This window comes from Salvelinus fontinalis, chromosome 1 (assembly GCF_029448725.1).
Source record: "Salvelinus fontinalis isolate EN_2023a chromosome 1, ASM2944872v1, whole genome shotgun sequence".
Lineage (NCBI taxonomy): Eukaryota > Metazoa > Chordata > Actinopteri > Salmoniformes > Salmonidae > Salvelinus > Salvelinus fontinalis.
Genome location: NC_074665.1, coordinates 41,198,393 through 41,225,240, shown reverse-complemented (window position 1 = coordinate 41,225,240; position 26,848 = coordinate 41,198,393). Strand labels below are relative to the sequence as shown.

The window sequence follows — 26,848 nt, the reverse complement described above, 5'->3', positions numbered from 1 at the left end:
TAGGGAAGGGTACCAAAACATTTCTGCAGCATTAGAAGTCCCCAATAACACAGTTGCCTCCATAATTCTTAAATGGAAGAAGTTTGGAACCACCAAAACTTCCTAGGAGAGCTGGCCACCCAGCCAAACTGAGCAATCGGGTGAGAAGGGCCTTGGTCAGGGAGGTGACCAAGAAACCGATGGTCACTCTGACCAGGTACTCTGTGGAGATGGGAGAACATTCCAGAAGGACAACCATCTCTGCAGCACTCCACCAATCAGGCCTTTATGGTAGAGTGGCCAGATGGAAGCCACTCTTCAGTAAAAGGCACATGACAACCCGCTTGGAGTTTACCAAAAGGCACCTAAAGACTCTCCGACCATGAGAAACAAGATTCTCTGTTCTGATGAAACCAACATTGAATTCTTTGGCCTGAATGTCAAGCGTCACATCTGGAGGAAAATTCCTACGGTGGTGGCAGTATCATGCTGTGAGGATGTTTTTCAGCGGCAGGGACTGGGGAGACTAGCTAGAATCAAAGCAAAGATGAACGAAGCAAAGTACAGAGATCCTTGATGAAAACCTGCTCAGGACCTCAGAATAGGGCAAAGATTCACCTTCCAACAGGACAATGACCCTAAGCACACTGCCAAGACAACGCAGGACTGGTCTCTGAATGTCCTTGAGTTGTCCAGCCAGAGCCCGGACTTGAACCCGATCGAACATCTCTGGAGAGACCTGAAAATAGCTGTGCAGCGACGCTCCCCATCCAACCTGACAGAGCTTGAGGATCTGCAGAGAAGAATGGGAGAAACTCCCCAAATACAGGTGTGCCAAGCTTGTAGTGTCATACCCAAGAAGACTTGAGGCTGTAATCACTGCCAAAGGTGCTTCAACAAAGTACTGAGTAAAGGGTCTGAATACTTACGTGTTTTTACTGTTTTTGCTTTGTCTTTTGGGGGTAGATTTAGGGGGGGGAAATAATGTAAACAATTTTAGAATAAGGCTGTAACCTAACAAAGTCAAGGAGTCTGAATACTTGACGAAGGCCCTGTATATGGGGGATACAACCATCCCAGCTCTGCAGATTTTTCTGCGAAGAGACAATCATTAGATCATTTGTTTTGGTACTGTCAATATGTAGCTTGTTTTTGGTCACAGGTTCAGGAATGGTTGAAGAATTGCAACATTTACCTGGAGTTAACTCTGCAAATAGCACTGCTGAGTGATCTGAAAAGTCATTGTCAGTTGATTAATAATAAAATACTTAGCAGAAATTTTTAATTTACAATCTGTAGAAACTATGAAAATAAAAAGAAACATAACTTTTGTGAAACATCACGCCAGAGTTGAAAAATATGGCAAATAGAAATCAAAACTGGATAGTGTTCAGAGATGTGGGACAAAAAAAGAACATGTAAAATATACTGTCAACCATCACTCCTGTGTTCCAATTGCACGTTGTTAGCTAATCCAAGTTTATAATTTAAAAAGCCTAATTGAAAAACCCTTTTGCAATTGTTAGCACAGCTGAACACAAACTGTTGTTCTGATTTAAAGATGCAATAAAACTGGCCTTCTTTAGACTAGTTGAGTATCTGGAGCATCAGAATAGAAGGAGTGGTAGGCCCCGGTGCACAACTGAGCAAGTGGACAAGTACATTAGTGTCTAGTTTGATGAACAGACGAAACAAGGCCTCAACTGGCAGCTTTATTAAATATTACCTGCAAAACACCAGTCTCAACGTCAACAGTGAAGAGGTGACTCCGGGACGCTGGACTTCTCGGCAGACTTGCAAAGAAAAATCCATATCTCAGACTGGCCAATAAAGATTAAGATGGGCAAAATAACACAGACACTGGACAGAGGAACTCTGCCTAGAAGCCAGCATCCCGGAGTCGCCTCTTCACTGTTGTTTTGCAGGTACTATTTAATGAAGCTGCCAGTTGAGGCCTTGTTTCGTCTGTTTCTCAAACTAGACACTCTCTAATGTACTTGTCCTCTTGCTCAGTTGTGCACCGGGGCCTCCCACTCTTTCTTTTCTGGCCAGTTTGTGCTGTTCTGTGACGGGAGTAGTACACAGCGTTGTACGAGATCTTCAGTTTCTTGGCAATTTCTGGCATGGAACAGCCTTCATTTCTCAGAACAAGAATAGACTGATGAGTTTCAGAAGAAAGGTCTTTGTTTCTGGCCATTTTGAGCCTGTAATCAAACCCACAATTGCTGATGCTCCAGATACTCAAGTCTAAATGGAGTGTAACTTTGCTGTGCTTCTCTGAGCATGGCCTATGGATAATTTTGAGACCACACTAAATAACCTATAGGCGCAGATTATTACACCCAGCAGAAAATCAGAGATGAGGGGCGACACTGAGCACACATTGATATATATAGCCTAATAAACAACTTATTTTTAAATTTAAATTACATGACCCTCCCCTGGACTAGATTTATTTATTTTTTAACAAAAAACTAAATCCTCCCCGACTTCTCTCTTCCCTCTGTCTCCGAAGGAGTCGTGTGAGTCCGGGTGTCTCCTCCCCCACTCCCTGTCAGTCCAGGTGCTGTGGGCTCAGATAGGTCTCCTGGCCTTTCCCCAGAACTACATCCTAGGGGCCAAATACCTCTTCCATTGTCAGAAGGTCAAGGTAAGGGTCAAGCATGTCTCCTCTTGCAGTGGGTGAACAGTTTAAGCTCTCTCCACATCTTCTAATCCCCTCAAATTCAAATCTGGACCTCGAATCCAGTTCCACTGCTTATTTCCCTCCCCATAAGTCCCCAGGGACTTATTTTGACCTGGGGACACCAGGTGGGTGCAATTAATTATCCGTTAGAAACAGAAAACCAGCAGTAGTCTGGTCCTCGTAGGGTAAGACTTGAATACCCCTGCTCTAGTCTCTGTTAATTTAAACTGGTGGGTGTCCTCTGACCTCCTTTGCCATTTTAAAGGGATAGTTCACCAATGAAACATGTGTAATTTCGGTAAACTATCCCTATAACGTGTGCATAAACCTCAAGGGCTTATTATATATGATCTTTTCTGTAGTTGTGCTGAGCAGATTTCACAGCCAGAAGTGTTGAACTTCTCTGGAACCACATTAATGATATAGCTGCAGTCTTCTGAGACATGTCACTGTGTAAAAGAAATGACCTGGAATGCCATTGTTTCCCTCTCAACCACCTTCTTCCCCCTGCACACTGTCTTTCTCCTCTTCAGTGTCCCCTCGTCTCGCCTTTTGTTGTGACCATGGAAGTGATGTTTGTTGACACTACAGTCTACCCAGAACCCCCCAGGGGAACGCCACAGCCCGAGTGGAAATTTCCGTTTGACTTCTTCTCCAGAGGGACAGGCGAGCTGGATGGACAGACTCTCACCACCAACAGTAGTGACTTTAAAAAGGTCACATGGGATATAATGTTGGTTGCACTACTACTGTTGTGCTGGTTTCACAAATGTTTGTTACAGAACTAGAAATGTTCACTCGATAATCAATTTAGCTTGCATATTGTATTTTTGTTACTGTTTGAGGCTGAATAGATGAAATTAGTGAAATTGGGCACAATTGTTTGGTTTGAAATCTCAGGTCATTTTAAATTAAACAGTGATGATTTCCTAAACTACCATAGTTCATTTTTGTAAAAAAAATAATCTTAGACATTATTTCACTGAGATATCGGTATGTTGCTTGCACACAGCTGTCCCTTTTCCCCCTCTTTTTGGCTCAATCGGTTTCTGTGCTCTGTGTGTCTGTTCCTCTGCCCGGTCCTGAGGACATAGTTGAGAAGGTGGATGATCCCAGCAGGCGTCATGCCTGGTAGACGGGTAGCAGCGCCCAGCTAATTTACAAAGACAAGACAAGTGTCAAACTCAAAAACATCAATCTGCTCAACATTAATAATTTTACAAATAATGTATTATCATGACTATTTAAGCACAGGGCAGCCCAACGTTTGGTAGATAAGCAGTGTTCCTTGATGAAAGCTATAAGCCCACATACAGTACCAGTCAAGTTTGGACACACCTACTCATTCCAGGGTTTTTCTTTATTACTATTTTCTACATTGTAGAATAATAGTGAAGACAAACTATGAAATCATGTAGTAACCAAAAAAGTGTTAAATATATTTAGATTTGTTTGAGATTCTTCAAAGTAGCCACCCTTTGCTAGGATGACAGCTTTGCACACGCTTGGCATTCTTTCAACGAGCTTCATGAGGTAGTCACCTGGTATGCCTTCTTAAAATGATAATTTCATTAGAGTTAACTGCGCCTCAGATTGCAGCCCAAATAAATGCTTCAGAGTTGGCGCCGGAGGGTAGGGCTGCCGTTTTATCGGCTCTTAACCAACCATGCTATTTTGTTTGTCTTTAAGCGTTGTTCGTAACTTGTTTTGTACATACTGTTGCTGCTTCTGGACATCAGAACTGGAATTACTCACCTCAAGTTGGACGAGGAGTTCTGCAATTAGTCGGATATACTACGGAGGCCCGACCTGGCCCAGATCCCCATGATTCACTGGAAAAGGAAACGTAGGTTTCACGGAAAGAGATCGGGATGCCTTGTGAGGATCAGCCGACGAGTGGCTAATCTGCCCTTGTCTACCGTTCATTTGCTGGAAAATAAATGGGACAAACTGAAAGCACGTATATCCTACGTTTCGCTGAACGACGACATTAAGAACATACAGCTGACGGATTAGACACTATCAGCAGGACAGCAGCCTCTGGTGGGGCAGGGGCCGATGGATTTATGTAAACAGCTGGTGCACGATATCTAAGGAAGTCTCAAGGTTTTACTCGCCTGAGGCAAAGTATCTCATGACCACACTATCTACCTAGAGTTTTATTCTGTATTTTTCGTAGCTGTCTACATACCACCACAGACCGAGGCTGGCACTAAAACCACACGAGCTGTATTCCGCCATAAGCAAACCGGAAAACGCTCATAGTGGCCGGGGACTTTAATGCAGGGAAACTTAAATCAGTTTTACCTCATTTCTATCAGCCTGTTAACTGTGCAACGAGGGGAAAAAAATTCTAGACCCCTTTACTCCACACACAGACGTGTACAAATCTCGCCCTCCATTTGGCAAATCTGACCATAATTCTATCCTCCTGATTCCGGCTTACAAGCAAAAATTAAAGCAGGAAGCACCAGTGACTAGTCTATATAAAAAAAAAAGGAGTTAGATGAAGCAGATGCTAAACTACAGGACTGTATTGCTAGCAGACTGGAATATGTATCGTCTTTCTTCCGATGGCATTCGAGTACACCACATCAGTCACTGGCTTTATCAATAAGTGCATAGAAGACGTCATCCCCACAGTGACCGTACGTACATACCCCAACCAGAAGCCATGGATTACAGCGAAAGGGTAGCGCTGCCACTTTCAAGGAGCGTGACTAACCTGGAAGCTTATAAGAAATCCTGCTATGATCAAACAGGTAAAGCGTCAATACAGGAATAAGATTAAATCGTGCTCCGACACTCGTTGGATGTAGCAGGTCTTGCAAACTATTACGACTACAAAGTGAAGCACAGCCGAGAGCTGCCCAGTGACACGAGCCTACCAGACAAGCTAAATAACTTCTATGCTCGCTTCGAGTATAGTAACACTGAAACTTACATGAGAGCATCAGCTGTTCCGGACGACTGTGTGATCGCGCTCTCCTCAGTCGATGTGAGTAAGACCTTTAAACAGGTCAACATTCACAAGGCCGCAAGGGCCAGACGGATTACCAGGACATTACTCCGAGCATGCGCTGACCAACTGGGAAGTGTCTTCACTGACATTTTCAACCTCTCCCTGTCTGAGTCTAATACCAACATGTTTCAAGCAGACCACCATAGTGTTCTTGGGCACAGGGACTAAGGTAACCTGCCTAGATGACTACCGACCCGTAGCACTCACGTCTGTAGCCATGAAATGCTTTGAAAGGCTGGTCATGGCACACAACACCATTATCCCAGAAACCCTAGACCTGCTCCAATTTGCATACCGCACCAACAGATCCACAGATGATGCAATCTCTATTGCACACCACACTGCCCTTTCCCACCTGGACAAAAGGAACACCTATGTGAGAATGCTATTCATTGACTACAGCTCAGCGTTCAACACCATAGTGCCCTCAAAGCTCATCACTAAGCTAAGTACCTTGGGACTAAACACCTCCCTCTGCAACTGGATCCTGGACTTCCTGACGGGCCGCCCCCAGGTGGTAAGGGTAGGTAACAACACATCCACCACGCTGATCCTCAACCCGGGGGCCCCTCAGGGCTGCGTGCTCAGTCCCCTCCTGTACTCCCTGTTCACTCATGACTGCACGGCCAGGCACAACTCCAACACCATCATTAAGTTTGCTGATGACACAACGGTGGTAGGCCTGATCACCGACAACGATGAGGTCAGAGACCTGACCGTGTGGTGCCAGGATAACAACCTATCCCTCAACGTGATCAAGACAAATGAGATGATTGTGGACTACAGGAAAAGGAGGACCGAGCACACCCCCATTCTCATCGATGGGGCTATAGTGGAGCAGGTTGAGAGCCTTGGCTCCTTGGCGTCCACATCACCAACAAACTAACATGGTCCAAGCACACCAAGACAGTCGTGAATAGGGCACGGCAAAACCTATTCCTCCTCAGGAGACTGAAAAGATTTGGCATAGTTCCTCAGATCCTCAAAAGATTTTACAGCTGCACCATCGAGATTATCCTGACATTGACTCTGTGCCGGTACCCCCTGTATATATATCCCCGCTATTGTTATTTACTGTTGCTCTTTAATTATTTATTATTCTTATTACAATTTGGGGGGGAGGGGTATTTTCTTAAAACCGCATTGTTGGTTAAGGGCTTGTAAGTAAGCATTTCACTAAGGTCTACACCTGTTGTATTCGGCGCATGTGACAAATAAAATTTGTAGTAACAGACATCTCAACATCAACTGTTCAGAGGAGACTTCGTGAATCAGGCCTTCATGGTCGAATTGCTGCAAAGAAACCACTACACCAAGAAGAAGAGACTTGATTGGGCCAAGTAACACAAGCAATGGACATTAGACCGGTGGAAATATGTCCTTTGGTTTGATGAATCCAAATTGGAGATTTTGGGTTCCAACCGCCGTGTTGTGAGACACAGAGTAGGAGAACGGATGATCTCTGCATGTGTGGTTCCCACTGTAAAGCACAGAGGAGGTGGTAGGATGGTGTGGGGGTGCTTTGCTGGTGACACTGTCTGTGATTTAATTTCGAATTTAAGGCACACTTAACCACCATAGCATTCTGCAGCGATACACCATCCAATCTGGTTTGCACTTTAGTGGGAGTATTATTTGTTTTTCAACAGGACAATGACCTAACACACATCCAGGCTATGTAAGGGCTATTTGAACAAGTGAAGGAGTGCCGCATCAGATGACCTGACCTCCACCCAATTGAGGTAGTTTGGGATTAGTTAGACTGCAGAGTGAAGGAAAAGCAGCCAGCAAGTGCTCAGCATATGTGGGTACTATTTCAAGACTGTTAGGAAAAGCATTCCAGGTGAAGCTGTTTGAGAGAATGCCAAGTGTGTGCAAAGCAAACGGTGGCTACTTTGAAGAATCTAAAGTATATTTTGATTTGTTTAACACTGTTTTTGGTTACTACATGAGCTCATAGTTTTGATGTCTTCACTATTATTCTACAATGTAGAAAATTGTAAAAAATAAAGAAACCCTTGAATGAGTAGGTGTGTCCAAACTTGACTGGCACTGTAGTCTTAAGAGTTTGGACACCTCATTTAGCAGGTGAAGATTTGGATAACCACTGGGATTCTTATGAAGGGTGTTAGATCTATTTACTATTTTGTGGTAGTGTAACATGTCATTATATAAGGCCTATCTCACAACACCTAGGCTGTGTCCGGAATCGGTCTTGCTTACCACTTACAAAAACTACATACTATTTAGAATGCATTGTTTAGATCAAATGTATGCAGTAAGCAACAAGTAACAAAATACTAGGCTCACCCACACTGAGAATGTCTCATTGAATGCACAATTGTCATTTGTTCATTTTGGTACAGCCCATCACCTTACCTGATTATCAGCTGTTGTCAAACACATGGGTCACACTTTTTTTTATTTTCGCATACCCAAACAACCTGTTTAGGATGCAAGTATGAGTGTCCGGACACGGGCGCACGTCACACTCGGTCAGTTATATATTTTTTGTCATAAAAAAATTACTAGCTGTAGCTAAGTTTCCATCCAATTGGCGACAGATTTATGAAAATATTCTAAAAACCCCATAAAGAAAATATGCCAATTTTCCCCACGAAATAGACTTATTGCGGATAGAAATCTGTGCGATGACGTAGTGCATGTAACAGTATAACTTTACGTCGTCCCCTCGCCCCGACACGGGCGCGAACCAGGGACCCTCTGCACACATCAACAACAGTCGCCCACGAAGCAGCGTTACCCATCGCTCCACAAAAGCCACGGCCCTTGCAAAGCAAGGGGCAACACTACTTAAGTCTCAGAGCAAGTGACGTAACTGATTGAAATGCTACTAGCGCGTACCCGCTAACTAGCTAGCCATTTCACATCCGTTACATGCACATAAAGCTTAAGTTTTCATGTACCGAATTTGTTTCCATCCCATTTTCAACTGCTGATAGTTTTGTCACAATCTGTTGTGTTAAATAGCAAATGTATCTCCTCTGGTCTTGTTACGTGTGCTCCAGCCAACAGCTCGCAGATACAGTGCAGTCTAGTCTAGTCTACATGATGAGATTATTATGGATAAGAATGAGAATATTTATTTGTTAAACAGCAGTCAAGCATTGATCAGGTCATCAGAATAAGACCCTCGATATTTATTGGAAATGAGCATCAAGCTCATCACAGTGCACTTTCAACACCCTACTCTGTCTTATCTATGCATAGTCACTTTACCCCTACTTACGTGTACACATTACCTCAACTAACCCGTACCCCTGTACATTGGCTCGGTACTGATTGTATATAGCCTTGTTATTATTTTTTGTTACTATTTTCCTTTAGTTTATTTCACACTTTATTTATTTTTAACTCTTTGTTGGTTAAGCGCTCGTAAATATCTATTTCACGGTAAGGTCAACACCTGTTGTATTCAGCGCATGTAACAAATACAATTTTATATGTTTCCACCACCATTTCTAGCATAATTCATTTTACTGACAAAGAAAATAGCCCAGTTTGTCAATCAAAACACATTATCTGTTGGTATTTATAAAATTTTACCGAAACTTTCTGTTTCCATCAGTTGTCGTAATTATATATTTTTTCAATATGACTTTACTCGCATAAACTGTGGATGGAAATGTGGTTTATGTTGTAGTTTTACTGAGACTCACAGTGTTGGGCCTGACTCGGTCCAGTATCTCTCTGACCTCCTGAGAGAGGGACACTGGTAAGGAGAGGTAGTCCATGTCAGAGGGGAGAGACAGACTTTCCTCCCTCCGTATTCTCTCCATCTCTCGACTCTGCTTCTCGCAGTGGGGTCTGTACACAGCTGAAAGCCACAAAGCACAGGGTTCAGTACGTTTTAAGGTAAAGTTTAAACAGACTAAACTGAGTGCGTGTCTGAAATGAGTCTATTCCCTATATTGTGCACTACCTTTGACCAGAGCCACAAAAGTAGAGCACTATGTAGGAAATAGACTGCCATTTCAGACGCAGACTGATTGAGACTTAAAAAGAGGCGTTACCTTCAATCTTGAGTCGTTGTGAGTACTCAAAATATTGTGAAAGGCACTCTGGGAAGACCGAGGCCAACATTTCAAAGGACACATCTTTGTATTGCAACAGATCCAAACCACTGAAAGAGAAAGAGAAATGGTTTAGTAAAGGTTAATGAACAGACTATATACACCTCTGCTTGAGAAAACAATAGAAAGGAATTTTGAAAATGTAGTAAGACGTGACGCATTCACTTTCTCATAGGTTGCAGTGTTGTTAGTCTGTTTCAGAATGAGGGGTCACTATCTTTTTGACAACCTGTGTGTGTACACATACCAGATACGGATGTTTTAAGGATTCTGTTCCCATACATAGAACAATAGAAAGTCAGGGCTATATTCAGTAGGCAAACCTTGTTGAATGTTGCAGAGACATTTCCTGAATAGAGCCGATATGATTTCTTATTCTACATGTCATACAGTGCATTTGGAAAGTATTCAGACCCCTTGATTTGTTACGTTACAATCTTATTCTAAAATGGACTAAATAAAAAATCCTAAATCTACAAACAATAGCCCATAATGACAAAGCGAAAACAGGTTTAGAAATTTTTGCAGATTTATTACAACTTAAAAAGCAAATACCTTATTTACATAAGTATTTGCATCCTTTTCTATAAGACTCAAAATTGAGGTCAGGTGCATCCTGTTTCCATTGATCATCCTTGATGTTTCTACAACTTGGACTCCACCTGTGGTAAATTCAATAGATTGGACATGATTTGGAAAGGCGCACACCTGTGCATGTCAGAGCAAAAACCAAGCCATGAGTTCGGAGGAATTGTCCATAGAGCTCCGAGACAGGATTGTGTCGAGGCACAGATCTGAGGAAGGGTACCAAAAAATGTCTGCAGCATTGAAGGTCCCCAAGAACAGTGGCCTCCAACATTCCGAAATGGAAGAAGTGTGGAAACACCAAGACTCTTCCTAGAGCTGACCGCCCAGCCAAACTGAGCAATCGGGGAAGAAGAGCATTGGTCAGGGAGGTGACCAAGAACCCAATGGTCACTCTGACAGAGCTCTAGAGTTACTCTGAGGAGATGGGAGAACCTTCCAGAAGGACAACCATCTCTGCAGCACTCCACCAATCAGGGCTTTATGGCAGAGCGGCCAGACGGAAGCCACTCCTCAGTGAAAGGCACATGACAGCCCACTTGGATTTTGCCAAAAGGCACCTAAAGGACTCTCAGACAATGAGAAACAAGATTCTCTGGTCTGATGAAACGAACATTGAACTCTTGGCCTGAATGCCAAGTGTCACATCTGGAGGAAACCTGGCACCTACGGTGAAGCATGGTGGTGGCAGCATCATGCTGTGGGGATATTTTTCAGTGGCAGGGACTGGGAGACTAGTCAGCATCAAGGGAAAGATGAACGGAGCACAGTAGAGAGAGATCCTTGATGAAAAACTGCTCCATGGCGCTCAGGACTTTAGACTGGGGCAAAGGTTCACTTTCCAACAGGACAACGACCCTAAACACACAGCCAAGACAATGCAGGTGGCTTCGGGACAAGTCTTTGAATTTCCTCGAGTGGCCCAGCCAGAGCCTGAAAATATCTGTGCAGCGACGCTCCACATCCAACCTGACAGAGCTTGACAGGATCTGCAGAGAAGAAATGGGAGAAACTCCCCAAATAGAGTGTGTCAAGCTTGTAGCGTCATACCCAAGAAGACTCAATGCTGTAATCGCTGCCAAAGGTGCTTCAACATAGTACTGAGTAAAGGGTCTGAATACTTATGTAAATAGTATTTTTCCCCATTTTTTGGGATGTTATTGCTTTCATTATTGGGTATTGTGTGTAGCTTGATGAGGGGAAAATATATATATTTAATCCATTTTAGAATAAGGCTGTAACAAAATGTGGAAAAAGTCAAGGGGTCTGAATACACTGTATATTTCTCTCTAAACGTCCCACATTGTTTTCTGCTGAGTGCATCCCAGTAAATGCATGCTGAACCACCCACCACTTCCTACTCACTTTAAGGTGGTGCTCTTGTTCTCACTCAGGCTGATGTTGCCCAGCTTCTCTCTCCAGCGGGTGGAGGATAGAGCCACGGACTGCAGGGCCATCAGGGCTTCCTGGAGGCCGTCCCTCACACTTACTGCTTTCTTGTATCGCTGCAAAGTCACGCAGCCCACTTCCTCAAACCCTTGCAGACCGGGTCAAAGGTCAAATATTATTAATCCACAAAGTCTGACATGGAATTTTGAGATTTACTACATTGCAGTTGGTGACTGCAGACTGACCATTATTTGTATCAGTAAGATTGCTCAGTCTGTGATCAGTCGAACATGGCCAGAGATGCAATGTGTCTTAAAATTCCTCCAGTTGCCTAATGACAGTAGTCATTTTCTTATCTTATAAACCTATGCAGCCAATGACAGTGTGCACTTTGTTAACAATATTAAGCTCCAAGCTGCTGGATTTCCTGTCAGTGACTCATGCTTGACCTCATAACTGAACACAGCCAATAATACACTCTGTTCATGTATCACTACATTACTGGAGTGTGTTTGTTTTAGCTTGCCCTGTGACCCGGGTGGGTGGAGATTTCCTTTTGGGGCCAATGGAATGGTCTAAAATATGCAAACTCCACCCACCCGGGGCCCTATGTAAGCCAAAACAAGTGCACCCAGTAGTTGGGTACTGTCAGACACACACATTATGATACCTCTGGGGGTGAGACGCAGGTCTGCATTGTCGGGCCTGAGGTAGGTTCTGAACTCGGCGCGGCTAGTGAACATGCGGTAAGGTTCTGTCACCCCTCGGCCCACCAAGTCATCGATCAGCACCCCGATGTAGCTCTGGGTACGAGACAGTGCCATGGGGGGCAGGGAGAGGGCCGTCCGACCTGCATTCACCCCCGCCCACAAGCCCTGGAGAGAGAGGAGAGAAATGGGTTTGTTGTAGCATATATTGTAGGGTCCTGTGGTGGGTCAGTTGGTTAAAAAGTGTGGCAAACGGCTGGTAGCATTGCCAAGGTTGAGAGTTTAAGTCCCACAGTGATCATACAAAAAATGTATGCACACGCTGTACCGTTAGTCGCTTTGGATGAGCACGTCTGCTAAATGACCAAAATGGTAAACATGTAAAATGGCTATTCTGCTACCAGCCTTCAGTCCAAGAGTGCTGCTGGTTTTCTTTTCTGATAGTAAAGTGAACAATTAATGTCACTGTTTCTTGGCCAGAGAGTCCACACACCTGGGTCGTGTTTACTAGGCACCAAATGGCAGAAAACAGACTAAAACAGGGACTACCTATACTTGCCCAATAGGAATCTGGGACCCAGGTGTCCCAGATTAGAACAGATTTAACCCCTACTTGTGCGGCTGCTTCCTCGTAGCCCGTGGTGCCGTTGATTTGACCCGCGAGGAAGAGCCCCTGAGTGCTCTTCACCTGCAGAGACGGAGTCAGCTGGGTGGGGCACACAAAGTCATACTGCACCCCGTAACCTGGAATCCAGAGAGATGAGGAGGTTATAATCGGCTTGTTTGAGGAAATCAGTTTGAGCAAGGTGAGACGCAGAATCGCTAATCTTCATAACTTTAGTTATTTCACATAATAATGAGTAGTTATTTGGGATGGAAGGTGATTTGTAGATCAGTGGTTAAGCGCAGTCCAACTATAGTGTAGTCTCTCGAACAACCGCAATGACACACCTCGGAGAGTGCTAATGTAGTTGTAGGCAGCGAACTAAAACATGTTTAGGTCAATCAAGCTTGATGATAACTGTGTCTAACAGGTGCACTTAAATCTGATCGAAAGTTTAGCAGTTAAGAGTTAACTTCTGGATTCCTCCTCAGACTTGAAAGAACTTGATGGGTGTAAGTAAAATGGCAAAAATCCTACTTAGCATACAAGAAGGCTAGCAAGGTGGAGCTATTACTATATTGTTAACGCCCATCCAATTCTTTCAGATCTAGGAAGGTGCATAAACGGTCACGGGGTACGGGATAGGTTGACCTGAGATTCTGCATACCATTTTTCTGCCTGCACTCTTCTCACTCACTCATTGGAAGTGAATAAGTGCACACTTCAGGAGAAAGGACAGATTATTGGGACCCAGAGGGGTGTCTGTATTTAGGGCTGCATACCAGGAGTGCGGATCTCGGCTCGGTGCAAGGCGGGGATCTCCCTAAGGAGGCGGAGCTGCACGTCAGGGGGCATGGTCATGGACAGGCCCTGGGGGTACAACAGGTCAGAGGTCAAACCTTCCGGCTCCAGCCACACCTGGTGCCGTCGCCCCGGAAACCGCAGCACTCGCGACTCGATGGAGGGACAGTATCTAAGAGGAGGAAAGACAGAATTCAGTGTGTAAAGTAATGTGTACACAGTTTACTGTGTGTGTGGGTGAGTGTGTGTCTCTGTCTGCATGTACCTGGGACCTTTGGCGTCCTGCTGTATGTGACAGTTGAGGTGGACACTCTCCCTGACCACTCTCTCCACTCCAGGTGTGGTGTGGATCAGGTAGCAGGGGAGCTGCTCTTCTGGCTACAGGGCATAGCATGTTAGCATCACAGCCAGTTTCTAGAGAATTTAAGGTGTATTACGCAACATTTTGTTTATAATTTTGTCTAGACCAGTGGTTTTTAAAGAATAAGATTTAGAAATACCTGAAATCCAATTAAGTGCAAAGAGTCAAATTCAATATTGCAAATGTGCAGCAGTACATCTTTACCTTCGAATTAACCCAAAAACAATATTTGCCGGGTGTAATGTTTTATGTTGGCATATTGGCAGTTGTAGTCTTTCTTTGGAGTTTTTACCTTGCAGTGGGTGTGCGTGTTGAGAAAACTGAAGGGAGTGGGCTGTTTGTCCGGGGCTTGGAGCTGAGCCAAGGACAGATCTACGGACTCCTTCACTATCCGAGGGGGTGTGCCAGTCCTCAGCCGACCCACCCTCAACCCCAATGTCTCTTTCAGTGTGTATGAAAGTCCGGCACATGATTGGGCGTCCCCCATCCTCCCCCCGGGAGAGGTGGTTTGGCCCATGAAGAGGGAGCCGGACAGGAAAGTGCCGGTGGTAAGTACCACTGAGCTGGACAAGATGGGGTGGCTTCCATCCACTAAGAGGCGAGAATAGAGAGAACATGTCCTAAAGGAACATTTGAAACATAGCATCCTTAAGTATAAGCTGCTATAATATTCAGGGTTTGTGCTCTTCAACCTTTGGTGTGAAAATCCAAGACCTAGACTTTGTAAATACTGTATGTAGACATTATTATACTTCTAGAGACAGGGAGTCGAATAGATTTACAAACATCCTCTCCAAAAAATGACAGGGAGTTTACTGTATCTTCAGTGAAACATCCACATGTAAATTGTGGCTGAGACTCAGGAGGGATTATAAGATGGTTTAAATAAGATCTTTCAAATTATATCACAGCAGGGAGAAAATAAATAATACATAGAAAATTTTTAAAAAGGCAACTCAGATTGAGACATTGATATGTGTGCAATGTACACTGAGTGTATAAAACATTAGGAACTTTCCATGACATAGACTGACCAGGTAAATCCAGGTGAAAGCTGTGATCCCTTATTGAGGTCACCTGTAAAATCCACTTTAAGTGTAGATGAAGGGGAGGAGACAGGTTAAAGAAGGATTTTTAAGTCTTGAGACATGGATTGTGTATGTGTGCCATTCAGAGGGTGAAGGGTGTAGTAGGTGTCAGGCGCACCGGTGTGAGTGTGTCAAGAACTGCAATGCTGCTAGGTTTCAGGTTAAACAGTTTCCCGTGTGCATCAAGAATGGTCCACCACCCAAAGGACATTTGGTCAACTGTGGGAAGCATTGGAGTCAACATGGGCCAGCATCCCTGTGGAACGCTTTCGACATCTTGTAGAGTCCATGGCCCAAAGAATTGTGGCTGTTCTGAGGGCAAAAGGTGTGGAACTCAATATTAGGAAGGTCTTCCTAATGTTTTGTACACTCAGTGTTTATGCCCCCATCTGACTCTCCATATTTTTTATTTATTAAAAAAAATAAACTTTATAGATTTTCAGATATAACAACAAAAGCAGTACAACCCCAAGCCCTCATTCTCCCATCCATACCCTCCCTCCCTCCACACCACCCACCCACCAAGGCATCTATAAAATTAAGTTAAATAGGAAAGAAACAAACAGTAATAGAAACAAAAACAATGGGAAAAAAACATTATATAAAAATTATTATCAGCACAAATGGCCACTAGAACAGACATGACTGCTTACCAAACTACGCAAATTACACTAAGTAAAAGGCAGGCTCTCCACGTATTGTATTAATGGGGACCAGGTTAAGTCTAACTTTTGTCGGGAGCCATGCACAGTGTACCTAACCGAGCCTTATATGGACTTCCTGCCCCTGGAGAACAGAACGGGCAATGAGAACGGATTGTGGACTGGTTGCTGAATTCCCCCCTTTCCCACACTGTGCCAATCTCCCTAATAAATTGCCCATTTGTATTCTAGTTATGCTCGTGTGCGTGTTTTGTTATTGAACTTGGTGACGTGGAAACCACACCTCATTGAGCCTGCTACACAAGGTAGTACAGTCATCTTACCAGAATTAATGCGACCTGTTAATGAAATGGGAAGAGACGACCACCTTATGAAATCCTGCTTAGTGCGCTCCAGGAGTGTTTTGAAGTTATATTTAAACAGAGCCTTAAATGAGTGTGTGACCTTTATCACCAAATAAGTAAAGACCTAATGCTCCACCTTAAATGGGAAGTTGGCATTCCCAATGCCTTCTGCTAACTGATTAATGGGGAGGAGCACACTTTTGTTAGGTTTAACTTATAACCAGAGAATGTGCCAAAACCTTGTAGCATGTCCAAGAGTATAAAAGAAGATTGTCTGCATATAAGGACAACTTGTGAGTTATGTTATAGCAAGATGCTCAATAGTCATATCAAATAGGAAAGGGGATAAACAGCAACCCTGCCTGGCCCCCCCCTGTGGAGAGGGAAGTAGCTGGAGGTAACATTGTTGGTGCAAACAGAAGCCACTGGGGACGAGTACAAAATCTTAATCCAGGAAAGGAATGACAGGCCAAATCCAAATCTCTCCAGTACTGTAAATAGATATTCCCACTCAACCCGGTTGAAAGCCTTTTCAGCATCAAGAGAGATGACAACCTCTAAGTGGGCAGAATAAAGAACATTAAATATAATTATAGAAAGATTGCCTAACTGAGATAAATCTGGTTTGGTCAGTTAATTATTAGGCATCACTGTCTCTAAACGGCACGAGAGGACCTAAGTGAGAATTTTATAATTGCAGCACAAAATAATTATAGGGCGGTATGAGCCACAGTCTAGGGGATTCGTCTTTTTAAAGCAAAACCAAAATAGTCGCCTGGGTAAGTGTCTGTGGCAGTTTCTGACTAGGAAGGATTTCATTGTACACGTATGTCACAACAAACATTGGGACTGCGGGTACTATTTAATGAAGCTGCCAGTTGAGAACTCGTGTGGTGTCTGTTTCTGTTCTGTGAAGGGAGTAGTACACAGAGTTGTACGAGATCTTCAGTTTCTTGGCAATTTCTCGCATGGAAAAGCCTTCATTTCTTAGAAAAAGAATAGACTGACGAGTTTCAGAAGAAAGTTCTTTGTTTCTAGCCATTTTGAGCCTGTAATCGAACCCACAAATCCTGATGCTCCAACTAGTCTAAAGAAGGACACTTTTATTGCTTCTTTAAATCAGCACAACAGTTTTCAGCTGTGCTAACATAATTCCAAAAGGGTTTTCTAATGATACATTTGGATTAGCTAACATGCCCATGTAGAATATTCCATAACAATAAAAAAAAAAGCTGTTTCCAACTACAATAGTCATTTACAACATTAAATGTCTACACTGTATTTCTGATCAATTTGATGTTATTGTAATGGAGAAAAAAAAAGTGCTTTTCTTTCAAAAACAAGAACATTTCTAAGTGACCCCAAACTTTTGAACGGTAGTGTGTACCCTGCGTGGATGAATAATTGTCATTTTTTGGGCAGCAGGGTGGAGGCAAGCTTCTAATCAAGATATGAATTCACTAGTTGGTCCTTGGTCGCGTCAGCGCGACTAGTGCAGGGTTACAGTATGAGCCCACAATAGCTAGTTAGTATTATGTCGCCTGTCCTCCTGTGGATGTACAGTGGTTCCTCCTTTAAAAGTTGCGTCATACTGCGGCACACCATGCGTGCTGCTGCAGCATTCTGTGGCATGTCATTTAATTCTCAGCCATTTCTTCTGTTACTTCAAGTCACTGCTAGTGTGACCACCAGAGAGCATCTTTGAGAAGCGTTTGATAGTATTCCATATTGGCATTACCAGATCATTTAAAACCTTTTTGTCTGAATAAATATTTGCGCCGCCACCCAGGCTATTCAGACGGGTGTCGTGTCTCGTCAAGTCTTCTTTAACGGAGTTGATCTTTATGTTGACCTCGTTGGCGAGGATAGCTATTTGTGCGGATAGGTCAGTGGATAATGACTCCACCTCAGCCAGCGCAGTCTGTTCAGATTGAATGATAGCCGCCATTACCATGGCTATGTTGGGGGGGATCAGAGTCCGTGTCAGGCGAGCCTGAGGCTTCAGCAGAGGCCTACTCCTTTGTGGCCCACGGCCGTTGTTGTCTCGACATTTTACAATTAAAAGGGGGGGGGGTCTGAAAAAAATGCCAGATTAGTAAATTGGGTTTGATTCCAAATTAAATATTACAAAATTAACACGGTGGGGGAGGTGTTGGTCAAGTATTAATAGTAAATTGTTCGCCCTGGATCGGAGCACCGAGAAAACATGTCTTCACGTGTTGCTGTTTACCAGCACCCGGACTCTCCATATTTTAACAATGATTGTTTTCAGACTCTCTATTCTGATATAATTAATTATTAGTCGGTTGGCAAAGTTCTGTTAAGGGACATTTTACTGCTGCTCTTTCACTGTATATGTCCATTAATATGTTATGTGTCATAAAAATCAAGAATTTCCTCACTACACACAAATACGAGCGTTTCTGCATCTCACTGGTAGAAAAAGGCCATCTATATCTCCTGGTTGTAACTAAACCACAATATCAAGAATTCATTGCGATTTCAGGATGTAGTACGTCCCTGTCGAGGTGCATCCAGTTGAGAATGGGTGTCAACAGGTAGCTAACGTTACTCACTGTACCAGCCACTCGTTCATAGAACATCAGCTTGTGAATAAATATTACATTTTTGTGTCGACAACATCTGTAAAGTTTAGTCATGCTGTGGTGCTCAGTACCTGGATGTACAAACTACAAGAATGCACAAGCTGCTGGGTTGCCTGGAAACCAGTCGTTGAATGGCATTGAATTCTACGTCGGGCAGAAATGTTTGAATCAGGAAAGTTTCCTATCATGACCTTTACAAGCCAGAATTATGAATAAAATTATGTTTTAATGCACTTTCCTGGTTGTCCTTCCAGTTGGTCCTTCTGGCGGTAGGAATGTGAGACAATATAGCCACAGGAAAGAGTAGAGATCTCAGAAGACCTAGGATTAAGAATTGTTGACTTCCAGCATAAAGCTGGAAAGGGTTACAAAAGTATCCTTAAAAGCATTGATGTTCATCAGTCCACGGTAAGACAAATTGTCTATAAATGGAGAAAGTTCAGCACTGTTGCTACTCTCCCGAAGAGTGGCCGTCCTGCAAAGATGACTGCAAGAGCACAGCGCAAAATGCTCAATGAGGTTAAGAAGAATCCCAGAGTGTCAGCTAAAGACTTACAGAAATCTCTGGAACATGATAACATCTCTGTTGACGAGTTTACATAAAACACTAAACAAAAATGGTGTTCATGGGAGGACACCACGGAAGAAGCTACTGCTGTCCAAAAAGAACATTGCTGCAGAGAATAAAAGAGCAAGGACGCTTTATGAGGAGCTGGTGGATGCCACTGTTATCGATCCTGCATCCCATGTGAGGCACGTCACACACCGTAAGCCTAGCGCAAGGCAGCGGTCTTTGGTGAATGGGGCTGAAATGGCTTTGGGGGATCCCATCCTGCTGACCAACAGTTTTGCCCAACTGCTTCCAGAGATTCCTTCATCCTCTACACTGTCTCCAGCCCAGGGGGGTCTCTACCACATATACTACAACCGGCTCTGGTCCATCGGGCCCCACCGACCTTTAGTCCTCAAGGGGTCTTGTAAACCACTCGAGGAGAAAGAACGGCCGGACCTCCCCGGCTGTTTCACTACTTGTCATCATCGGCAGCCCTATGGTGAGAAACATCTCGGTTTAAGTGCAAAAACCCTGTGCTACCCAGGAGCACGAGTACAGGACATTACAAGGCTGCTTCTGACCATTCTACGACAGATGCCGGGAGCTGACGCTGTCGTAGTCCACGTGGGGTCAAACGACATCGGGAGGGCTAGCTCGCAACTTCTGAAAATGTATTTTAAAGAACTGATTCTAGCATTGAAAGATTCCAAAAAGCGGTCAATCATTTCAGGTCCGGTACCATCGTTGGGCCACAGGTGTGAAAGATTCAACAGACAACTGGCATTACACATCTGGTTAAAAGATTACTGTAGCATTGTTGGAATCACTTTTATAGATAACTATGACTCCTTCTGGAAACAGAAGATACTCTACAGGAATAACGGAGTCCATCCAAATCATCTTGGCTCCTGGATGCATTTCAAGGCTGCGTTAAGACTTCTCAATGACCCAAGACCAGCTCAGTTTATCCCTACCATTGTGACAATAACTTGTCATAATGCTGCGTCAAATGTACATTATCCCAGGGACGTTGGAAGGCACATTGTAAGTAACTTAATTTGTCCCCCTAACTGCCCTGAATACCTCTGTTGATTCTACAGCTATTGTATGCAGTAATCATGTGCCTATGAACCAGAGTTACACTGTTAACACTGAGGCGGTGTGCCCTAGTAGGAAGTCCACTGTGTGCAGCTCACCGTGCACCATCAGCTCCAATATAAATAACATAAGCAAGTCTACTTCTGATAAGCTTCCCAGTAAAGCATTCAAAACAATAAAGCAACCCAGAAAAGTGCTAAAAAATTGCCCATATTAACATATGTAGTCTAAGAAACAAGGTTAAACAGACTACATTCATATACTGACTCTCTCTGAAACGCACTTAGATAATACCTTTGATGATAATACCCCCTCTGCAGTTTAGAAAATGCTGTCATAATGCTGTGCTGATAAACATTTACAATACATGTTTAACATACATGGCTATTACATCTACCGAAAATACAGAAATGCCAACGGGGGTGGTGTTGCGGTCTATATTCAGAACCACATTCCTGTAAAGCTTAGAGAGGATCTCATGTTAAATACTGTTTGGCTACAGGTTCATCTACCTCACCTAAAGCCCAGTCTTGTGGGAAGCTGCTATAGACCACCAAGACAGTATCTGGATAATATGTGTGAAATGCTTGATAATGTATGTCATATCAACAAAGAAGTATATTTTCTGGGTGATTTAAATATTGACTGGCTTTCACCAAGCTGCCCAATCAAGAAAAAACATCAAACTTATACCAGTGCCTGCAACCTGAGTCAGGTTGTCAGTCAACCAACCATGGTAGTTACAAATAGCACAGGAATGAAATCATCAATATGTATTGATCACATATTTAATAACGCTGCAGAAATTTGCTTTAAAGCAGTATCCAAATCCATAGGATGTAGTGATCACAATATAGTAGCCATATCTAGGAAAACCAAAGTTCCAAAGCCTGGGCCTAATATAGTGTATAAGAGGTCATACAATAAGTTTTGTAGTGATTATTATGTTGATGATATAAATAATATTTGCTGGTCTGTGATGTGTAATGAGGAACAAGCAAACGCTGCACTTGACACATTTATGAAATTGCTTATTCCAGCTACTAATTCTAAGCCCGGCGGAGATACAATCGTCGACAAAATCATTCTCAAAGAGAATCCTGCAAAAATATTATTTGAAGTCAGAAAATGACTGTAAAAACTGTTTAATAAAAAGATTGTGGGAGCTGTTTTGTTAGACTTCTGTGTGGCTTTTGACATTATCGATCATAATCTGCAGCTGGAAAAACGTATGTGGAATATGTCACCTGTTGCCACAAGAAAAGGGCAATCAGTGAAGACTATATATTGAAATATTGAGTGCCATAGTCTGGTATCTACACTCGAAGTAAATGGTTATCTGTAGAAGGAATGCATATGATGAAGGTAATTAAGCTTGGAATGTACTGAGTAAAGGAAAGGCAATCACATGTTGGTAGGCACTGATGGAGAGATGTGGTTTAGTGAGGAATGGGGGGCAAAGGTCAGGTCACATTAAGGGAGAAGGAACAGTTTGTTGCCTGCATCACTTTACATCTTTATTATTAGGCAGGAAGTTATGTTTAGAGAGGAGGGAACGTCACCCTAATTGGGGTATACAGTTGAAGTCGAAAGTTTACATACTTAGGTTGGAGTCATTAAAACTCGTTTTTCAATCACTGCACACATTTCTTGTTAACAAACTATAGTTTTGGCAAGTCGGTTAGGACATCTACTTTGTGCATGACACAAGTAATTTTTCCAACAATTGTTTACAGACAGATTATTTCACTTTATAATTCACTTTATAACAATTCCAGTGGGTCAGAAGTTTACATACACTAAGTTGACTGTGCCTTTAAACAGCTTGTAAAATTACAGAAAATGATGTCATGGCTTTAGAAGCTTCTGATAGGCTAATTTACATAATTTGAGTCAATTGGAGGTGTACCTGTGGATGTATTTCAAGGCCTACCTTCAAACTCAGTGCCTCTTTGCTTGACATCATGGGAAAATCAAAAGAAATCAGCCAAGACCTCAGAATTCAAATTGTAGACCTCCACAAGTCTGGTTCATCCTTGGGAGCAATTTCCAAACGCCTGAAGGTACCACGTTCATCTGTACAAACAATAGTACACAAGTATAAACACCATAGGACCTCGCAGCTGCCATACCGCTCAAGAAGAAGACGCGTCTCCTAGAAATGAACGTACTTTGGTGCGAAAAGTGCAAATCAATCCCAGAACAGCAGCAAAGGACCTTGTGAAGATGCTGGAGGAAACCGGTACAAAAGTATCTATATCCACAGTAAAACATCGACATAACATGAAAGGCCGCTCAGCAAGGAAAAAGCCACTGCTCCAAAACTGCCAGAAAAAAAGCCAGACTACGTTTTGCAACTGCACATGGGGATAAAGATCGTACGTTTTGGAGAAATGTTCTCTGGTCTGATCAAACAAAAATATAACTGTTTGGACATAATGACCATTGTTATGTTTGGAGGAAAAAGGGGGACGCTTGCAAGCTGAAGAACACCATCCCAACCGTGAAGCACGGGGGTGGCAGCATCATGTTGTGGGGGTGCTTTGCTGCAGGAGGGACTGGTGCAATTCACAAAATAGATGGCATCATGAGGGAGAAAAATTATGTGGATATATTGAAGCAACATCTCAAGACATCAGTCAGGAAGTTAAAGCTTGGTCGCAAATGGGTCTTCCAAATGGACAATGGCCCCAAGCACACTTCCAAGGCTGTGGCAAAATGGCTTAAGTACAACAAAGTCAAGGTATTGGAGTGGCCATCACAAAGCCCTGACCTCAATCCTATAGCAAATTTGTGGGCAGAACTGAAAATGCGTGTGCGAGCAAGGAGGCCTACAAATCTGACTCAGTTACACCAGCTCTGTCAGGAGGAATGGGCCAAAATTCACCCAACTTATTGTGGGAAGCTTGTGGACGGCTACCTGAAACATTTGACCCAAATGAAACAATTTAAAGGCAATGCTACCAAATACTAATTGAGTGTATGTAAACTTCTGACCCACTGGGAATGTGATGAAAGAAATAAAAGCTGAAATAAATCGCTCTACTATTATTCTGACATTTCACATTCTTAAAATAAAGTGGTGATCCTAACTGACCTAATACAGGAATTTTGTACTTGGATTAAATGTCAGGAATTGTGAAAATGTTTTTCTTAAATGTATTTGGCTAAGGTGTATGTAAACTTCAGACTTCAACTGTATATACACACTACCACTGTTGGAACCATGTCTGTGTCTTATGCAGCTGTATAACCCAATGGGTGAATAAACTTGGTTTGAGCTTTACTAATTGTCAGTGAGTTTCAATAGGTTCATTAGAATCTAACAGTAAATAAAAACTATATTTATTTTCCCATTTGTACTTGCACATTGTTACAACACTATACATAGCCAGTAATATAACATTTGAAATATCACTATTCTTTTGAAACTTTTTTGAGTTTAATCTTCTCAGGTTCATTTCAGATTGTTTATTTCACTTTTGTTTATTATCTATTCCACTTGCTTCCCATGCCAATAAAGCCCTTTGAATTTAATTAAAATTGACAGAGAGCGAGAGAGGTGTGTTTGAGAGAGAGGAGTGTGTGTTTAAGAGCGAGAGAAGACATAAACAGATGACAGCATGACGCTGTGGGGGAATGGTCAAAGATTCAACAGGAAAACACTAGTACCAGATATGAGAGAGTGTAGTGTAGTGTTTGAGTGTAGAGAGTGTAGTGTTTGAATGTGTAGTGTGTGTGTGTGTGTGTGTGTGTTTGTGTGAGAGAGTCAGTCTATCAGTCTGTCAGTCTTTCCTACCCAGTCTTATCCCAGTGACTCTGTGGTGTCCAGGCTCCTCTGGGTTGGGTTGTGACACCAGCAACTCAGCCACTGAGCCCTCCAACACTGTCAGCCTGGGAGTGGACAGCAATTCTGACTGCAGAGGAGTCAGGAGAGGATTAAAGCATTAATCATTTTATAGATAGACAGATTTTCTTGAGATAGATGGTCAATTAAAAAGAGTATCACTGCCAAATGGATTTGGAGCCAATATGTGCTCTTTTATCTGCCACATGGTAGACGATTTTATCTAAAGGGACTTACAGTACAGTGAGTGCATACATTTATTTTTAAGTGATACATGCAGGAATTAAACCCACAAACTTGGCATTGCTAGTGCCACACTCTTATCAACTAAGCCGACACAGGACTTTATGTAAACAACTTGTCTGATTCCTATTTAAACAATTCAATTAAATGAACTGGCTGTGATCCTGGCTGTGCTGAGTGGTAGGTACCTGGATGAATTGGCGGTAGCGTTCCCGGTCCAGCTGTGCCCGGGGGCCCCACACAGCGGGCCCTTTGCTGCGGTTTAGGATGGAGAAGTGGACCCCGGCCCAGTCGCCTGCTCGCCCACACAGACCGTCCAGAGCATCCACCTCCCTCACCAGCTGGCCCTTCCCCACGCCCCCCAGAGAGGGGTTACAGGAGAGGGCCCCTGAGGTACAACGAGAGGAGAAGGGTGCGAGAGAGAGAGGGAGGGAGTGTGAGTGGGTGGGTGGTTCAGAGAAACACTGCTCTATTCCTACTGATCCCACAAGTAAATAACAGGAGGCTCTTCCTCTCTCTCACCGATAGTCATGACCTTCTGGGTAATGAGGAGGGTCTCTGCTCCCAATCTGGCTGCTGCGGCCGCCGCCTCAGTCCCAGCATGTCCTCCCCCCACTACGATGACATCATACTGGAGCCTGGTGAGGTCACTGCCAGTCCGAGAGGATACAAATGACAGGACGTTGTGTCGGAGCAGGTGCAGTTTCTGTGCCAACATGTCAAAGTTTCATGACAACTATCAAAGTAAGAGAAGGAGAGTTAGGTTGTGCAGATAATCAACATTTGACATTACTTTACTTGTTGAAAATAGATCAGTAAATATGATCAAATGAAACATGTTAGAACGACAATGTGGCACTACCTCCAAGACTATCCTAACTAAATCTACCTCATACACCTGGACATCGACTTGGTACTGGTACCCCGTGTATATAGCCAAGTTATCTTTACTCGTGTTATTATTTCTAAACAAAAAATCCTTTCTACATTGTTGGGAAGGTTCCCGGCCCGCAAGTAAGCGTTTGACTGTTAGTCTAAGCCTGTTGTTTACTAAGCATGTGACAAATAAAATGTGATCTTGATTTGACAAAAAACTTAGATGCCTGCATTTTCGAAAAAGCAAGAGTATTTGAATAAGATGTATTGATCTCAACGTAGACTTGCTCTATCTCATCCGGGCTTCATCTCTTATCTCATCCGACCTCAACTAACGTTACAAAACTCAATTCTGGTTCTGAATAGCTAACGTTAGCCATTTCCACTTACCAACTGCACTCATATCAGAATTAACAATGTGATCCGTTTTACTGGTCACGAAACAGTTTTCAATATTGCAGAGGTATCAGAACAATAGGTAAATTGCTGTGAAAATAGGTATTACAAAACATTAATCTAATCGTTCCCACCGGGGGCCGCCATTGTTTGCCGTCAGTGCCCGTAACCGTAATATAGGGTGTATATGCGCACTAAATATGTGGCACAGTTATGTTTGATGATGATGATGTCGGTACTGTAGGCCTAGTTTAGCTCTCGAAAACACTTCAGCGATTAACCACAACTAGCCATGTGAACTACAATTCTGGTGCTGGTTTTAACGTTTGGAAACGTCAATAAGCATCACTTGCCAAAAGGTTTTCAGAACATATGGCCCTTATCTTTCATATTGGGGAGAAAGTGTCCGGCGCGATATCGACTGTGCCGCAAAAGCATGCTCGTGCGGCAGAGTCGATATCCGCGCTTATAAACCCAGAGGGTCGTTACAATATCAATGAATAATAATCTTTCAAATAAAAAAATATATACTTACTGTTGCAGATTTGCACAGATCGATACACTGTGTATGCCTCCAGTTGACGAACTACACTTTCTCCCCAGTTACAGTAGCTTACACGCTAGAAATCTGTTATTCCATATTGCACACACACTGCTCTGCGTGCCAACGAGCGTCTGCGTTGCCTAGGGCTAACACGGAACCCAAACCGGCTGCACACTGAGCCATCGTGGCTATTGTGCATAAATGTATTTTGACCCCCTACACCAAACGCGATCATGACACGCAGGTTAAAATATCAAAATAAACTCTGAACCAATGACATTAATTTTGGGACAGGTCAAAAAGCATTAAAGCATTATATGGCAATTTAGCTAGTTAGCTTGGACTTGCTAGCTAATTTGTCAT

At 43.2% G+C, this 26,848-nt stretch overlaps 2 protein-coding genes across 3 annotated transcripts in view; one reads left to right on the top strand and one right to left on the bottom strand.

The window, feature by feature from the left end:
* LOC129854417 (tectonic-3-like) overlaps nt 1-9,259 on the top strand; it is a 31,322-nt gene extending 22,063 nt beyond the window's left edge. The window contains exons 13-14 of the mRNA XM_055921454.1: nt 2,495-2,629; nt 3,199-9,259. Of these exons, the coding sequence (XP_055777429.1) occupies nt 2,495-2,629; nt 3,199-3,453 (390 nt within the window). The 3' untranslated portion in view covers nt 3,454-9,259. The remainder of the gene's footprint in view (nt 1-2,494; nt 2,630-3,198) is intronic.
* Nucleotides 3,645-26,630, bottom strand: mto1 (mitochondrial tRNA translation optimization 1). Of its 2 annotated transcripts, none has more exons than XM_055921439.1 (13): nt 26,477-26,630; nt 25,192-25,405; nt 24,858-25,057; nt 24,379-24,496; nt 14,521-14,819; nt 14,133-14,245; nt 13,849-14,039; nt 13,076-13,206; nt 12,426-12,630; nt 11,732-11,903; nt 9,722-9,831; nt 9,368-9,525; nt 3,645-3,818 (listed from the first exon to the last, which is right to left on the bottom strand). In XM_055921439.1, exons 2-13 carry the CDS (start codon nt 25,385-25,387, stop codon nt 3,645-3,647), a joined length of 2,067 nt encoding a protein of 688 aa, XP_055777414.1. In that variant the 5' UTR covers nt 25,388-25,405; nt 26,477-26,630. The 2 variants fall into 2 exon arrangements, with proteins under 2 accessions (XP_055777414.1, XP_055777404.1); XM_055921429.1 differs by lacking the exon at nt 26,477-26,630 and adding an exon at nt 25,936-26,107.
* Nucleotides 26,631-26,848: the final 218 nt, after the last annotated feature.